This window comes from Sander lucioperca, chromosome 9, assembly GCF_008315115.2.
Source record: "Sander lucioperca isolate FBNREF2018 chromosome 9, SLUC_FBN_1.2, whole genome shotgun sequence".
Classification (NCBI taxonomy): Eukaryota; Metazoa; Chordata; class Actinopteri; order Perciformes; family Percidae; genus Sander; species Sander lucioperca.
The window spans coordinates 13451882-13470060 of record NC_050181.1 but is presented as its reverse complement, the minus strand read 5'-3'; the positions used below and the strand labels follow the sequence as shown (position 1 = coordinate 13470060).

General features: G+C 43.6%; 1 protein-coding gene across 3 annotated transcripts in view; it reads right to left on the bottom strand.

Moving 5' to 3' along the window:
* The window catches only part of LOC116037268 (ephrin type-B receptor 1-B), a 173564-nt gene extending 155874 nt beyond the window's left edge, over positions 1–17690 (bottom strand). For 2 of the 3 annotated variants that reach the window (XR_004101823.2, XM_031281087.2), the window contains exon 1: positions 17405–17690. Coding sequence is in view for 2 of the 3 variants with exons in the window: in XM_031281087.2 (XP_031136947.1) it covers positions 17405–17465 (61 nt within the window). In the remaining variant the exon portion in view is untranslated. The remainder of the gene's footprint in view (positions 1–17404) is intronic. The other variant, XM_031281088.2, reaches the window with a different exon arrangement.
* Between the last annotated feature and the right edge of the window lie 489 nt (positions 17691–18179).

Sequence of the window (18179 nt, the reverse complement as noted above, 5' to 3'; positions counted from 1 at the left end):
ACACAGACACACACACACACACATGCATGTCAAAGAAAGAGCTGTGAAGCGGAGGTGACAGGTCTCTGGTTCCATGCCATCCTCAGCAAATGTAGTGCTAATTGACATTCCCCCACTGTTAGAGAGCAGCGTGCCTCCAACATGGGGTCCATATGGACCTCAAGATGGAGTCATCTCCTGACTACTAAACGATCATGGGAAGAGAGAACAATCGAGCAGTGCTCATTATTAGGCTATAGGTAAGACACGCCCACACATAAAACATAAGGAAAATATACAGTATAAGCTGTTAATTCCTTTGTGTATTTAACTTCAGCTCATGAACTCGTATTTGCACAGGCACATGGAGAAGGTGGTGTTATTTTAATATGACAGCTGATTAGAAAGATGAGAGATTTGAGTGTGACACCTCTAATGATCTCTTCATCTGATTGACGGGCTAGGCAAGGCTTCAATTCACACATCTCGACAACACAGAATGCGGTGTACATACAGCAAAGGGGCACAGACACACACACACACACATACACACAGACACACACACACCACGAAGATGCAGAAATATGCCACACACACTGCTTCACTGAATGTTAGAAAAATACTATTTGCTTCCATAAATCCCTCCTGTGACTTCCAGAATATTCCACTATTATGTTGGCCCTAGAAGAGCTATTTCCTCCCCCAGTTAGCCTGTCATCAGGGGTATTGTACTGTATTGTCAGGGAGCGAGCCTAAATGGGGCCCTTTCAGGGGTATTTTCAGGTACTTTCATGGAAGAATGGAAAGGATATTCATATCACATTTCAGTTTTTTTCTATCGCTGAGCAAACTCAGTTTTGGACAACACACAGACACGCTTGCATTGAGACACACATGCAAACACACACCGGCACTTCCTTCGCTGACCCAAACGAGCGAGTCAAGTGCATTCCAGCTCCCAGTGATTTCCTCCATCTTGTCCCAACAGACAGGATCCCATTACAAGCGCCTGGCTGTTATCTCCTACAAAGGCAGCAGCAAACATTGTAATACACATTGCAAATGGAATGTTCTAAACATTTCCATAAGACATATACAATTTTGGAACAAAATTACGTGACCAAAATTGTATTGAACTTCCAAAATTAGCATTGGCAGCCATCGCCACAATTGCTCTCTCGCAAAAACCTATTTGATTAACCTGATCTACTAAACGAGGGCAAACTGATCAGGGATTTCTTAAAGGAACTGGCAATCTGAGCAAGCTCATTTAATTGCTCTCTCACTGATCCATTTTGTGATTATTGGCAATTATCTTTCAATTAGCAATGTGCTGATGTCACCACAATGTGAAAGGCAAAGCAATCAGGGGCTGTTAGTGTAGAAAATGGCTGTCCATATTAATGACCCGATCAACTGTCCAGCTCGCACAGAGGTCCCTGTGTGTTTGTGAGTGTGTGTGTATGGTCCTGGAACTAATCTCCAGTGTGACTGCAGCAATCACAGCATAGCAGGCCTGTCAACACTGCTTCATGTCTACACTGCTCAGTAGTTTCGGGGGCTGCTAAATAGGATACATATGCCACTCTAAAGGACCTTGACTGAAGCACACTTAACCCCTACATCAATACCCCCCTTACCAACCATCACCCCAGTGAGGTGCCCCATTTATTTGAGTCATATTAAATCTGGAAAGAATGTTAATGTAATATAACTGAATTTTGTTAATTGCTCTATTGAAATTATCTGCGCTTTGGGAGTGGGTGGAAGTAGATCCGATTTTTACATCTTACATTTTTTTTTACACATTTAAAGCAATCATGGACTAAAAATTCTAATCTATTATGTTACTTAAAAATGTCCTTGCAGTGATATATTTTCAGTTCTGTTTTGTAGTACTAAAAAAAAGAAACTTCCTCTCACTTTCAACTGCTTTTATTTTCAGCCAACTTAACATGTGTAAAACTTTCTATGAACATAAAAAAATTCAACTACTAAGAACTAAACTGAACAACGTTTCACAGACCTGTGACTAACAGAAATGGAAAAATGTGTCCCTGAACAAAGGATGGTCAAAATCAAAAGTCACAGTCAGTATCTGGTGTGGCCACCAGCTGCATTAAGTACTGCAGTGCATCTCCTCCTCATGGACGGCACTAGGTTTGCCAGTTCTTGCTGTGAGATGTTACCCCACTCTTCCACCAAGGCACCTGCAAGTTCCTGGACATTTCTGGGGGGCATGGTTCTCACCCTTACCCTTCGATCCAACAGGTCCCAGACGTGCTCAATGGGATTGAGATCCGGGCTCTTCGCTGGCCATGGCAGAACACTAATATTCCTGTCTTGCAGGAAATCACGCACAGAACGAGCGGTATGTCTGGTGGCATTATCATGCTGGAGGGTCATGTCAGGATGGGCCTGCAGGAAGGGTACCACATGAGGGAGGAGGATGTCTTCCCTGTAACGTTCTGCAAATTTTGATTTTGACCATCCTTTGTTCAGGAACACATTTTTCCATTTCTGTTAGTCACATGTCTGTGAAACGTTCAGTTTAGTTCTTAGTAGTTGAATTTTGTTATGTTCACACAAAGTTTAACGCATGTTAAGTTGGCTGAAAATAAAAGCAGTTGAAAGTGAGAGGACGTTTCTTTTTTTGCTGAATATACTTGCTAACTTTGGGACATTGCTCTACATGGAACAAACCCTTTGTTTGCCCTGTTAAATGTTTACAAAAACACAAAGACACATAAGAGATGACAAATCATCCTTGTATCCACCTAACGCAACCAATCCATCAGACACACTCTCGCCTCTCAAATAAACAGAGGACGCTCACGACATCTGTCATTCCCTCCGCATGCTGTGATCCATGATATGATCGCAACGCTCATACATCCTGAACGATTCATAATCCATCTTCAGAGCCAAGGCAACAGACAGAGATAGAGAGCGGCTTCTTGTTTTCATTTTGTCTTTTCCGATTTCTCAGAAGCACTATGACCATCTTCTAAAAGAAAAAAAGTTTGTCTGTTAGAAGCTGCGGCTTGATGTTTATCAAAAGAGGGAGATTTTCAAAGCATTACCTGAGCCTCAAATTGATTGAGAACATGTGTGGAAATGCAAGTCACTCTCCATGCTTTCTCTACCATTTCAACTGTCAATAATAGCAGATAGAAGGTGTCCTCTTTCAGCCAATCATTGCCAGGTGTCTTAAAAAGCCCTTTTAGAGCAAGCCGAGGGATGTTTTTTTTTCACATGCTTGCACACACGTACACACAGTCAGACACACACACAGTGACCTTGTCAGGAGTTATAACCATCACATCAAGAGAACATTACACATATGTGTCCCTCTGTTCCACCTTTGGTTAGGTAACATTTCAAGCAGCCTTCATAAATGCGAAAACAGATGGCATATTTTGGGATTGTTCAAGAAATAAAGGCACAGTTTTAGATTGAGTACATGTATTTTTTTCAAACTTTAAAGTAACGTAAACATGGCTGGCACCAGGTGAGCTGTTAAGATTGTAATGGAGCACCTTTATTTACTTACAAAGAGGGGAGTCATGTGTTACACATATACACACACACACGCACACAGACACACACACACAAACACACACACACACACACACAATGAAAGAAAGTGGAAAGAATCAACACATAGTCACATTTACCTAAGAGTGCAAACACATGCATGTATGCACACGCATGCCCAGACACACACCGAGACTAAAACATTTCTCATCATTTCATTAGATGGTAACAATGAACAAAAGAAAGAAAAGAAAAGAAGAACGCATAAATAGAAGCATGAGTTTGCAAATCACAGCGGCCTAATACACTCACGCACAGCATTTAAAAATATGCAAATACAGAGGCATTGCTGCTTCCTCGCCCTAACCTGTTTAGTATTGTCCGGAAAGAGAAAACTAAAGCTTTGGCATGGAGAACAAAAACCAGGGAGATGTCACACAACAACAAATCCCTGCATGACTCTGCATGGCCAGCTGCTTTTGTCTGGACAGCCGTTGAGTGGTATTACACAGTCAGTATTGACATTACCACAGGTTGGAACATGATACGTCTACTTGAAATGGTTGGGATAAACTGAGTAATGTGCTTCATTCAAACTTAAGCATGTTAATACTGAAATGATGCCCTTTCACAAGGGGAAACATACCGTACTCTCTGGCATAAAAGTGATAATATCCAAGACCTCCCTGTAAGAGATCAGTCATGTTTAGAGTGTATGTGAACAGAAATATCCAGTGTTAGGGAAATTGTGACAAATCCATGTTTTTTCATGTAAAACCACACATATTTAGATTTACCGTGCAATTTTAAATATTAGTGAATACGTAAATAAACATCAAGTCATTATCAAGTCGTTAGTGTTCATTTTGTGCAGCATTGTAAGTTAGATCAAGGGTCATGAAATTGTGTGGTAAAGCAAAGTGACGGAAAGCAGACCCAGGAAATAGCCTACATCTACCAATTTACATTAAAAATATATTTAATATTTCTCAAAACTCGTGCTTGGGCTTTAACATCCCATCCAGAGCTTTGAGTCTTCACAATTTGTGACATTCCATTGTATTAAGAACAGCAACAGTGGAGAGGCAGCATCAACCTAAAAACCTAAAGACATAATGATTTGCTTGAGTGAACAGATATGGACAAATAAATGCTACATTTTAGCCACGCCTTGCTCCGGCTCTGCCATGTTTTGATTAAATCATTAATAGACTGTGATGGACAACGTTTGCATGAGACATCATGATGAGAGACAGTATTGGTGTCAGAGTGGCCAGCCAAACCCTTTTAGCAAAAGTATTGCTTTTATGTTTAATGTAATTGTTACATTACGTAATCCTTAGACCGTACGCATAAACTTGCAGAGTGTGAAACAAGTTATAAAAAGGTAAAATATTCTTATAGAACACAATAGAGCCAGACACACACACACACACACACACACTCTATGTGGCAATTTGTGAGAACTGAATACAATATACACTCACACAAACATAAACACACACGTAACAGACAGACAAGATAGGCCTTTATATACTAAGCTTGTAGTAGAAACCCAAGGCTGTGCTGGTGCGCATTTAGGCAGACAATTATGATAAAAGAAGCCAACATTGGATATTATGCATTAATAATCTCTCATGACATATATGTCTAGTATCTAGTGTATCTTTTGATATTGTCTGAGTTTCCTCTCAAACTGATGTGAGACAGGAGAGCCGCTGTACAATTACATTCAGCTCAGCTTAGTGGGAACGTTTGTCATCTTGACATATCATCAGCTGAATGCAGCAGCACGGCCATAGAGGAAAATTTGTGCATCTGAACGAGTACCTCTGTTCATTCACGTCCACATTCCACTTTACTTTATTGAAAACTACCTGAGCGCATGCCATATGTGTGTACAGTATATTCAAGCAGTTCATTTCCCAAGCTCTCAGAAATGGGCTGACTCCACCCAGACATCAGTGTCAATCTGATGAGTGGGTGTCTAACAGTGTGTGAAGCTCACATCAAAGGCATGCCGCTTTAAATGCCCAGCCTTGGGAGAAAGCAGGGAGGGGAAAGACTTCATAGGAATAAGGGATAGAAGGGAGGGGCATGCATTTTATACTGTTCAGTGAGCCTCATTACAGAACAGGTTTAGGTTAGAAGTGTATGACTGAGACCGCTATGGTGACTAGCTGAATCAAGACCTTTGTAGATTTAGCAGCAACCTTAACAAACAAGCTCACACACACTTTCCTTGACTCACTGGCGCCAAACAATCTTCTCCACATCATTCATTATAGCAATTTAAAGAAAAGGCAAATCACACTCCCAACAGACATGCATGGACTCTCAAAGATACACGCAGACATACACACTCTAAAGGGCTGGATGCGCTTAAGGGTTAGCAGCCAGAACCACCAGCCACCTCATTAGCACAAATAGGATCTTAGGCAGATACAGGCCTATCCTTCTCTCCCCCTCTGTCTCTTGGTCCCTCTTCGCCTCTCTTCTATTGCACAAATGAGCCCTTATCCTTGTCCTCTAGCTCGCCTCTAACAGAAAGAGTAGCGCATACAGCTGTAGAGGGACGACAACACCAGGGAAGGAATACTTCACCGTCTCTGTGGGTCATTTCTTCTCCCATTATTTATGCATCTGCTAAAAGTACATGCTCAATAATACTGGACAAGATTTATCACCTAAGGACGTTTGGTTGTAGTGTGACCTCAGGTTGCGTTACGTTGAAATGAGTCCCCTTGGCCCTTACTCCCATAACTATTCATGAAGGGGAGGCTGAGGTCAACAGGCCAACATGGGCTGGGATCAGTTTGTCATGAATATAATAAATATGCAAACTTGGGAGAATATATTCAGTAATATTGAATATTAGATAACAGAATCTGATACCCACAATTTCAAACAGACATTCCCAGGCTCAATTCTTATCTGCTTTGTCCCCTGATATACTCTCTTTGCCAAAATACACGGAACAGAAATTGAAATCCAAACAAACCGCCTATGACTAGGATTGGGCATCGAGAACCGCTTCCAACTTGGAACCGTTTCAAAAATGAATCGTTTTTTTATTGGAATTCCTCGTTTTGAATCCAATCATCGGTTCCAAATTTAACACGCACATGTTTTGTTTTCCGTAGCGGCCACCGTACTTCTAGGAACTTGTTTTTCCTTTTATCTGTTAAATAAGCATATGATCCATTTCAACTCCACCCCTCAAAGAATCGGAATCGAGAATCGATAAGAACCCAAATCGAAAGGAATAATCGGATTTGTTAAAATCAAAACGATGCCCTACCCCACCTATGACCTTGGCTCTTTTAGGGAAATGCCTCTTACACTCCGTCAGATTCCTAGTTATACTCAAGCCAGCCAGGCAACAGCTGGTAGATCGAGATGCTGTCCACTCATCTCCCATTACCCTCTATGCTTCGAATCAATAGTTAATTACCTCCAAAAAGCTCTCTTCTTATCGAGCTACAGAAGTGGACAGCACAGGACAGGCAGCAATGTGCCTGGCAGAGGGATTCAGTGTTATGCAGGGTGAAAACTGCCCTCCCACCACTGCTACTTATTGGCCCATCAGTGTCCCTCTCAGAAGCTGGCATTCCATTTTGCACTGCGCCGGCACTTCTTTCTCTCCACCACACAGTTTTCATTTCTCATGCTAACGCAGACACGCGCAGTGAGACACAAATATATATGCACAATTTCTCTCTATCTGCCCCTCGCTTGCCAAGAAGTCAATGCTTAATAAGAGATTACATTTATGGTGAGGAGAAGGGCAGGGGAATGGTGAAATATGTCCACACATGTCCTGAACCTGGGAAAGGCACTGGCACTTACTCATTAATAATGGGACAGGCCCCAGGCCCAAGCCCTTAGCTCTCTGTCTTTACTCATTTCCTTTCTGCACATCAAAGCTCTGTGTGTGTATGGCTGTGTGTGTGTGTGTGTGTGTGTGTGTGTCAGTCCCTATGAGAAACAGCCTGTGGAGGAGCCGGCTTTTATTTAATCACAAGTGGAGCAGCTTCCACCACCATCCGTAATTTCAGCCCTATTAACGTTCTGCCTTTAATTCCTCTGAGCGCTGGAGACGCAGCCTCCTGTGGGCTGCTGATTCACTTAAAATGCAAAAAGTACCACCAAGTTGTTGTTTATTTCCCCTGTACAGCAGCAACTTCCTATATTGGACATTTATACTTGAGAACCAAGGGATTTATTGGATAAACACAGTGATATGCAGAGTTTGTGATGTGTGGTGTGCACAGTGAGCTAAACTGATATTCTTATCAGTTTGATTGTAGACTTTAAAATGTTTGCCACACATTGAAAGTCACAATCACAAAACGGCTGCACCGCTCTACCTGCCTCCTCCCACTTCTTGGTCAGCCTCTGCCCCACACCCTTCCTGCCTGCAGCCCTTAAGCCTGAGCCGTAGGGCTTAAAAGTCAAATGAAATCATTTTCGACTCAAAAACAGATCTCATTAGAACAATCATAAATGAAGCTCTTTGTTCCTACAAGCCTACAACCCCAACAGTCTCTTAACCCTCTTCCTGTTCCTGCCAATGCTGCGTCTATTACGTCTACAGAAGGACATACTCATATTTCACTTTTTTTCCTCCTTGTAGTAAACCCTATAATGCTTCATAAATGCATCTGTTCAACAAAAAAAAAAAGAGGCAGGTGAGGGAGGGAGGAGGGGAGAAAAGAGAGAGACAAGCCGGTAGAAAGAACCAATTATTCCCAGGCTGGAAGGTTCATGACAGGAGGTGGGAGAGAAGGGGCTGTAGCTTGCAACTACTCTCAGATTTAATTAAAATTCATTGTAAAAAAAAGAACACTCTAGAAGGCAAGAAGAAATGGCCAGGAAGTTGATTTAACAACAGGCCTTTGTGGATCTAAACTGGCTGGAGCTGATTTAGGGAGGGTTGGGGTGGACAGGGGCTAAAGGGGCCAAGGGGTTGAAGAGAAACGGTGGATATGGGCTGTAAGCATAGAGGCCCCAGTAGCCAAGCTGCGTGAACATTGGGAAATAAGACTCGATAATCAATGCTTTCTGTTTACACCTCCCAACCCCACAAATATCGAAGAGACTCCCCTTTTCCTGCTGACTGAACAACTGTCACCCAATCTCTAGGACAGGTGATAATGGAGGGAAACAAAAGCCTGAGAGACAGAAAAGGAATAGAAAAAAGCCCATTTTTCACACCACCATCCTTGAGTGGTGGGAAAGCTGGGTCACTGCTCCCAATTAATTACTTGTACTGCCATTTTCCACTGTGGTTTAGAGGGTTATCTCTAGGGATGGGTCTCGAGACCCTGTTCTATTAGGACCCGGTTCCAAATTTCTCAAAACCAATCAATAAGTTCAGAGCTTATCGATACTGCTATCGAGACTAGTGGATCATATAACATTATGTCTAAAAATAGATACGTGCGCCAACCGGAAAAATGATTTACGGGCACAGTAGCTAAGTTTCTATCCAATTGTCAATCGAATTATCTAAAGTTCGGTAAAAAAAACTCATGCGAATAAAGCTGATGAAAGTGTGTTTCCATCCAACGGCCTTAAAGCGAATACAAACCTGTGCGTAATGACGTCACATGCTGTTTTGCGATCAAATTGGTATATCGAATTGATTTTAGACATTTTAAGGTGTTTCCATTCATTTTCGCACTGAATCGCACAACATTCAAGCAAACATAGACAAAATGGATCGCGCCATCTACCAACAAATGATCAATATTGCACAAGTTGTAATAGTGCTTATATGCCAGCTGATAGCGACATATCAAGCTATAATAAGAAAACAACAACGCTATCAACACATTGCTATGATGATGCAGATGCAGATGCACGTAAATGCCCGACGACAACGGAGGCGGCCTGTGGTGTGGGAATGACAGTGCTCCAAACAGTTCTGGGAGATCGTGGTTCAGAGACACTTCACAGAAACCCTTTGATTGAAGCATTTTCGGATGACCAAGACAACATTTGACCTGTTGTGTAATTTTTTTGGCCCATCCGTTTCCCCAGATGTCGCAAGCTATCGCCCTCCGGTTCCAACCGAGAAGCGTATCGCCATTGCGCTCTACAAACTGGCTACATGCGCAGAGTACAGAGTGGTAGGCGAAACGTTTGGAGTCAGCAAAACCACCGTGCACCGGTGTGTTTACGCCGTGTGCAATGCCATACGAACGAGGATGATGCGAAGGTACATATACCTACCTGGAGTGAATAAGGGGCATGATATCTCGCTGCGTAACTCCAGAGCGCACCTCGTGCCACAGGTGTATGGCGCAATAGACAAGACTCACGTCCCGATTAGACCCCCTGCTGAAGGCTACAGGGATTTTGTCAATAGAAAGGGCTGGCCATCAATCGTACTACAGGCTGTGGTAGACGATCGTTGCATCATAAGGGACATTTGTGTCGGCACTCCCGGTAGTGCGTCTCCTTGTTCGTCCACTACCATATGTCTTTGTTGACACCCGCCATGTGTGCAAACAGAGCGGAAATACTGGGCGGAAATTAACTAAAACTTCTTCTTCTTCGTTTTGTGGCGGGTTGCAACCATAACATGACCTAAAACTTAATCGCAATTCATTATTTATTCGGCAAATAACGTTTCAATCAGCGTTTATCACATAATCCGTATATCGATCAAGATAAAATCCGATGAGACCGAACATATTTCCTTTGAGTCGATATTCATGAAATTCAATCGAATTTTACTGTTTCCATAGGGCATTTTTCATTCAATATCACTTAATTCGGATAAAAACGTGTGGATGGAAACATAGCTAGTGTGAAGACCATTAGGTAAAGACCAGTATCTACCGGACGAAATAGCAACACGGATTTCGGTGCCTCTTAAATGTGCTCTGATGCTCTGAAAGATACGTTAGAGGCAACTGAAGCATCGCTGCATGTCACGTTGGTTAACACTAACGTTACACTTGGCAGCAGGGAACGTTAGCCTACCGTTAGCTAGCAGCTGGATTAAACGCGGTTAAAATGCTGACAGCTAAACAGTGTAGTGTGACTGTATTTCACTGTAGAGGATTCCAACAGCGGGGCGTAGAACAGTCTGCTGCTAAAGCTATGAGCTAAAAGACACCAACTAGCACTGTTAACTGCTGTTGTTGGATAACCTACACAGAAGTTCCGTTTACTTGAAACTGGTAAACCTTGTGATGCATTCAAAGTTATTGTAAAATACCCTTTTCTCATCTGTTTTTGTCGTTTAACAGCAATTTAGGTTACTGGTGAAAGAAGTTATTGTTAAAAGTTATTGTTACACAATACATAATTGTTTTAATTCCCCCCTAGTTCTGTTAAGATTAAGAATGTGTCGTCTTGACTTGCCACCAAATAATAGAAAAGTATCAATAATGGTATCAATAAAGACTCGGATCGTTTAAGCAGTCTCGAAAATGGTATCAATAACGGTCCCCATCCCTAGTTATCTCTAAGTTTGTGCTCTTGTGCACATTAAGTCTTGGTGAGTATGCTCGTGGGTGTGTGTGTGTGTGTGTGTGTGTGTGTGTGTGTGTGTGTGTGTGTGTATATGTGTCCATGTTGTGTGTTTGGCATTTGAGAGAACTGGCTTTACCAGGAAACAGATGACTCACACAGTTTGAGGTTGAACTGTGTCACAAGCGTCACCGCTTTCACTCCTGTGCTCTAATGTGTTTCGTATGTTGCTGATGCAGTGGGTCTGCTTATCCTCGAGATTGGACAGATAAGGCCGTAGCCCTCGTCCCACAGTCGGCCACCTGCTCTGATAAGGGCCAAGCACGAAGCAAGACGGGAGGAACCTAACACTGCTGATAGCATCTCCTCGGCAAATCTCGGGACACAGGAAGACACAGGAGGACAACATAGTAAAGAACATGAAATATCCGCTCGGCGAGAGAAAGAAAACAAGACACGAGTCTGGAATGGAACAAGGCACACAAACAAACGCACATACACTATAGTGCATGCTGCTCTACTCCTCTCCCTTTCTCCCTTGATACCACTCGTTCTCACACTGAGATGTACACAAACATGTGCACATGCATACTAACCCCCAACCTGCATCCACCATCTGGCCTTCCCGAGGCTCAGATGTCTCTGGGGTAAGGTGAGCTGTGAGGGGGGCTCTGTGTGTGTGTGTGTGTGTGTGTGTGTGTGTGTGTGTGTGTGTGTGTGTGTGTGTGTGTGTGTGTGTGTGTGTGTGTGTGTGTGTGTGTGTGTGTGTGTGTGTGTGTGTGTGTGTGTGTGTGTGTGTGTGTGTGTGTGTGTGAGAGAGAGAGAGATTGAGGAGCCAGCGATCATATTATCCAAGAGAAAATACGCACTATAGAGTATACTGCAATATGTGAGAAACCATATTGGAAAAGAAGCTACACACAACACATCTTCTTGCCACAGTGCCTGAATGCAAGCACAATACATCCACATAAGGCAGTACAACACATTTACAGCACTGCAGGTATATGCGCTGCAGGCAGGGATTTTCACTCGGGGTCGTCATAGCTGACTAGGCTGTGTAAGCGCACCTTAACGCAGAGTAGTCTTTTCAGTGTGGACAAAATAAAGCCTCCATTATGGGATGAGGCCACGTCTGCTGCCCCTGCCAGCCATAATGGCTTTAGCACTGTACTGACGACACAGGCACCCAAAGGTACAATACACACACCGCACCCGTACAAAACAAGTGGAAAATTGAATTCTACTTCAGGTGGTCCCAGGTCAGTAGTAGTGTGCCCGTGGCCAAAATACACTTGTACAATCATGTAAGTACTCACACACACACACACACACACACACACACACACACAGTCCTTCATGTCTTTTCAGTCCTACCACCTCAACCCGTGGACCTGTGTTGCGCTTATATTTTCATTCTTCTCTTTTCTAACCATCGGAAATAGTACAGGGGAAAGGAGCAATCTTGCATTCACATCCATTAGAGACTCAACAGGAGTCTTGTCACAGGCTGTCTCCTCTGCACAGCTGGCGAGCTAAAACGCACACACAACTCACATCAAGTAGTAGAGAATTCTTAACTCAATAGGCTACTACACTGGCCTCACAAAGCCAGTCTATATCACTACGAGCTCAGTTGGACTAATCTGAGAACCAGCAATGTGCTTCAAATGAAACAAGATTTGGTCAGTGCTAATTTTAGACTGATTTCAGTGGATATTTTAGATGAAATGTGACATTTCCAAACAGCCAGCATGCTTTTCTAGTTTATAAATGCAAAGCAATGACCAATAACAGCCCAGCACGTGGTCCATTTGTCCAATCAGGTGCATGAAGGGTTCATGTTAATATCTGAATGAAGCAGAAAACTGTCATCTACCATGCACCCTACTTGATCTGACAGCTGTCTCATAAAAACCCCTCTAGAGCCTTGCCAAACCACAATATACACATAGTAGAGGATGGATACCCGACCAGAGCCCGACGGGCCTGGCCAGGTTCGGACAGATATTTAGAAATGATGTTCGGGTTCGGGTCGGGCTCGGTCACGTCAGCGCGATAAGTTTAAATTTAAAACAGCTTATTATGTAGGTAGCCAATGGGCCTGTTTCACTTGATGCAAAGGTTCGTTTTTGTGATTAAAATAAATTAAAAATATTATAAACACATATTATAAAATATAAATTGGCTATATGATTGGGCCTCTTGTGCGTGCCTGTGTTAACGTGCGCTTGTTGCCCCGTGTACGCTACTGTGCTCATCTGTTGACATTTCCAAATGCCTTCCTACAGTTGCTTAATAAAAGCGGGCTTTCCACACAAACAAACGTACATGCGTCATTAGTATGAGAAAAAAAATTTGATTTTAACTGTGTCGGACTCGGACATAAATATCTTAATGCCTGTCGGGCTCGGGCCGGGTTCGGTTATTGCTCTGCCGGACACTGGGCCGGGCTCGGACAGAAAAATGCGGCCTGATCCGCACTCTAACAGACAGCACAACGGTGAACTGTGTTAGCTTTGGAAAGTTAGTTTTCACTTTCTAGCTTCCAGCTGCTCTGATTAGAAAAAAAAACAACAACTCACCAACAGAATAGCAATAATGTGATACTTTATGAATCCTGGGAGGCTGATTCTGACCTCTCCACAGTGGGAACAGAGTGGGTCAGCTATGAGACAGTGCCCCTGGAGCCGAGTCAGTGTCTTGCTCTAGGACACTTCAGCAGGGCAGCGGCATGCTGAGACGAAGGCTGGAACCTGCCCTTCAACATTCTGTCCTCCAACCTTCCTAATCAATATGCCACTCTCACTCTAATGGTCCTAATGAATGTATATCAACAGTGTGTGGTTCTGACCTCCATAACTATTATCTGATGCTTAAGCTATTATATTGTTTATTCAGGAAGCAACAATATACTTGGCCCCTGAGGATGAGGCATTACCATAGTATAGTACAGTTCAGGTACTTAACACAGCATCCTTAAGGACTGGTTACAGCACATTACTAATGTACTCTTATCATACTTATACTTAATGATGCTGTTGTTTTACCCCAGTGTAGCATGGTACACTCATCTATGTCAGATAACTAACTTCAATTGCCAGCAACTCATTTGCAAAACACGCATACTGTTTCGCTGACCTCCCTTCATCTGTCTCTCTCATCTTTTTTGTTTCCCTTGGTCCCTGTCTATCTTTCAGCCGCTGTTTCATCCCCCTTGCCTCTGCTCCTCTTACCTCCACCAGCCAGTTCCAGGCCGTTAAATGAGCGGGCTTATCTAAGTCTAATTGGTTTAAGGGCAAACAGAAATAAGCAATGGCTCTGTAAGTAGGGTAGAATTACTGCTGCTGTTGGCAAGAACCATCGGCACACCACGGAGAGAGAGAAAGAGCAGAAGACGAGATAAGGGAGACAAGAGAGGAATGGGGAGATTAGCGGAGAGAATTATGGAAGACAGAGTGGGATAGCGACATGGGGGGAAAGGGAGGTGTAGAATAAAGAAGGCAGAGAGAAGATGATGGGAGAAATGGAGAGAGAAGACAAATGAGGGTGAAACAGAGCACTGCACATGCATCTTTTTCTAATGGCATGCAAATCCCTGTCTTCCCTCTTCTCTCCGTTAGCCCTTTGCTTTACATGTAGGTCTGACTGCCCCTTCAACAACTTGTCGGTGAATGCATTTCTGTTTACAGATATCATGACTTCATGTGTGTGGGATTGTGCGTGTGCTTGGTAGCTCTGCCTCAAGTTTGAATCCGACAACTTCGGGGCGACATCTAGCTCACCCGGTAGAGTGTGCACCCCATGTAGGCTCAGTCCTTTGCAGCAGCCCGGGTTCAAATCCGACCTGCAGCCCTTTGTCGCGTGTCATTCCCTCTCTCTTCCCCCTTTCTATCTGTCTATACTATTTAATAAAGAAAAGCCCCCCCCCCCAAAAAAAATCTTTAAATCCAATAAATTCTAAGTTCTATAATCAATTTTACACTCAAACTTTTGGCCCTTCACCACATTCGGAAAGACAAACATACACTTCTACTAGAGATGCACCGATTGACTGGCCGGTGACCGGCCATGACCGGAGACCGGCAGGTCAGTCTGACATATGCCGATTTTATGCCGGTCAAATGCACTCGGGCGGCGCATGATAAAAATCACGCAACATCAGCATCGCACGTGCACACGCACCACCGCTCCATCAGCTGTTTATGAAATGTCAGAAAGTCGTAATTATACTCGGCTCTGCAGAGCCGTTTTCTCTACTGATCTCAGGCGAACGGTCAGCCGCTCTCTTTCCCCCAACTGGAACAAGAAAACCTCACTCACGGCTACAGTTTATTAAATAAATATTTGTGTGTGCTGTAAGGTGGTTAGAAAATATGAAATCGAAATCGGCAGTTCAAACTCAATGAAAAATCGGAATCGGCCTAGAAAGTTGTTATTGGTGCATCTCTAACTTCTACACTCACCACTGCATACTCGAGCTTCAACTCATTTTCCTATAATGCTCAGCTGCCTCGCATCTATCCATTCATCCCACAGTTCGTCAGTTCATCGATGACGTGTGCGGTGTTTATTGAAAGTGTATGCATTTGGTCAAATAGTCCGTTTAATTTATGGCAAGTGTGCGTCCATATGATCATGGCTGCTTCTTATTCTAAAGTCTCTCTCACACACACACACACACACACACCTCTGACCATTTGTGATTATCGGTTGATTTGGACTCTTAATCAGATTAAGGGTGACAGGAGAGGCAGGGATAATGTGGTCAATGGCTCCACTCTCTCTCTCTCTCTCTCTCTCTCTCTCTCTCTCTCACACACACACACACACACACACACACACACACACACACACACAGACAATGAATGAGCAACAGATTGCAGTTCAGATCAGTGAAAATTTTAACCTGCCCATGGGACAACCTCCTTTCAATTAGCGACCAAAACAAGGAAATCACTTTCATTCTTGTTACCGAGGTAACTCAGGGGCCAGCTCCCTGCCCATCTGTTTCTTTCTGATCCCATCTTTTAGAGGAAAAAATCCCACACCCCTATCCTCGCACAGAAATATCACTCCTACCTCCCGTCCTCCACTCATCTCTCTGAACTGACTTTTCTGATGTAGTTTCACACTGCGTAAACATTTGACCTCAAAATATCCATCCTCGCATAGGTAGCAATTTGGGCCTTGGTTTGGTATCCATAGCTGTGTTGAAATCTGATGAGCACAAACAAGAAAGCCACTGCCGAATTACAGAGCAGAGCACAGCCGGAGAAAGGAGCAGTCCAGGAGCAGAGTTGTAAATGATTAAAGAGAAAAGGCATGTGAGAAAACTAATTTTATTTGTGCTTCTAATTTACTTATTTATATTTTGGGGAGTAGATAGAGACAGCCATGGGAAGCTGATGTGTTCCTGTGTCTGTTTTGTTGGAGAGGATGAGCTACCGTACAATATACATGATGCTGCCGGGGTTTTCCATCCATCAGCCAATGTCTGAGGCTACAGCCCAGTGTTCGGTCCCCAGGGTCCCTCAGCGGAAATGAAAAACATGTTTAACTGAGGAGATCTTGGCTACTAGTGGCACTAGCGCTTGTCCAGATGAGTGTGCATAAGAAAGAAATTAGGAAATAGGAGGAGATGCAGAAAGACAAAGAGAGAGAAGAGAATGGAGATGGATGAAGAGAAAAAAATACAGGGACAGTCCGAGAAAAGGGGAGAGGCAGTTGAGTGTTTTTGTTTTTTTTTTATAGATCGATTTCCAAAAGGAAAAAAGAGAGATTTACACCTGCATAAAATCCAGGTTACAGAGAGGCTTCCAATCAGTGCAATCCACAATCTAAGAGAGTTATTCTCAGCGATTCAAAATGCCACAGTGATGCTCAGGGGCTTGTGATAATAGTGTTTCATATGTACACTTTAATGAAAAAGGTGACAGGAACCCTTGGAGGTTTGACGGGCGCTTACAATGTAGCGTTCGCTTCCCACTGGGAGAAACTAATCGCTCTTGGGATAATGAGAATCTAAAATAACACAATTTATAGAGGATACTGGTCATGTCCGCGCTCTTGCTGTACAGTTCTAAGAAGATTAAAGAGTGAGGCAAAAAAAAAGATTTTACAAGAGCGCATTTAGCCCCTAACAAACTACCGTATGTGATTATTAAACACATTTAAAGTGTAGTTCTTCACATTGACAAGCAACATCAGTGACAAGCAGCGGAGCGCCGCTCCGAAATAAAGGGGCAATCTGCTGCGATCCACGTGTATGACATCCCTGTATCCCTATCCCAGAGGCGCAGCGCTGGCCAACGGAAAACGTTGCAAGCATCCCCAACACCGCGCGTCTTGGACAGGAGCATTTCCATATCTACAACAAGTATAATCCCAATCTCTTATTTACCTTCCATCGCAGAGGATGTGATGACCAGCACGCATAAAAGCGCAAACAAATCCACTGTCATGGCAGAAGGGTAGTCTCCACAGCCTGTTCCCAAATAACCAAAGACGCACGGTGCGCGTCAAAAGAATCCCTGTTGTCAGAGCGGTACTCCAGCAGATAGCCTGTGTTGTTGAGTCACATTTCAAGCCGTAGTAAACAATGTGTGGCAATCAGCGCCGGGGAAGAGCGGAGTGTAGGGGCTGAGGGGGTGCGAGGAGCAGGGGGAGGAAGAGGAGGAGGTGGGGGAGACCCGACATTGCCTGCTCACAGCCCCATTAGAACGCCGGGGCCAATCACTGACTGGGAGCTGAAACTCACTAACCAACCACCAGCCCGCCGCCCCGCCCACCTCGCATTGTCAAAACACAAAACTTTTCCTTGACCTATTTGGAGCGGCGTCCGCTTCACTGAAGGGAAATAGCACCACCACTCGGGTGACTACAACCACTGCATCCCAAGCGCACACAGAGCCAAGCCTAACCCCATGGGAAACGATCTAAACGACTGTATACTAGCTCAGTGGTCCGTCAGCCAATGGTTCAAAATAATACTGCTGTTGAACAATTTCTCAGGCTTCCACATGGTATGCTCACTTTCCCAATAGCTGGAATAAATATAATCCTGATTTAGGATATTACTTTTTTAATTCATAAAAATCACAGGGATGTCTTGCAAAATAAAGTCTCCCAAAAGCCAGTTGAGCTTGGTAGTTTATTCTACTTTCATCACTAAACTG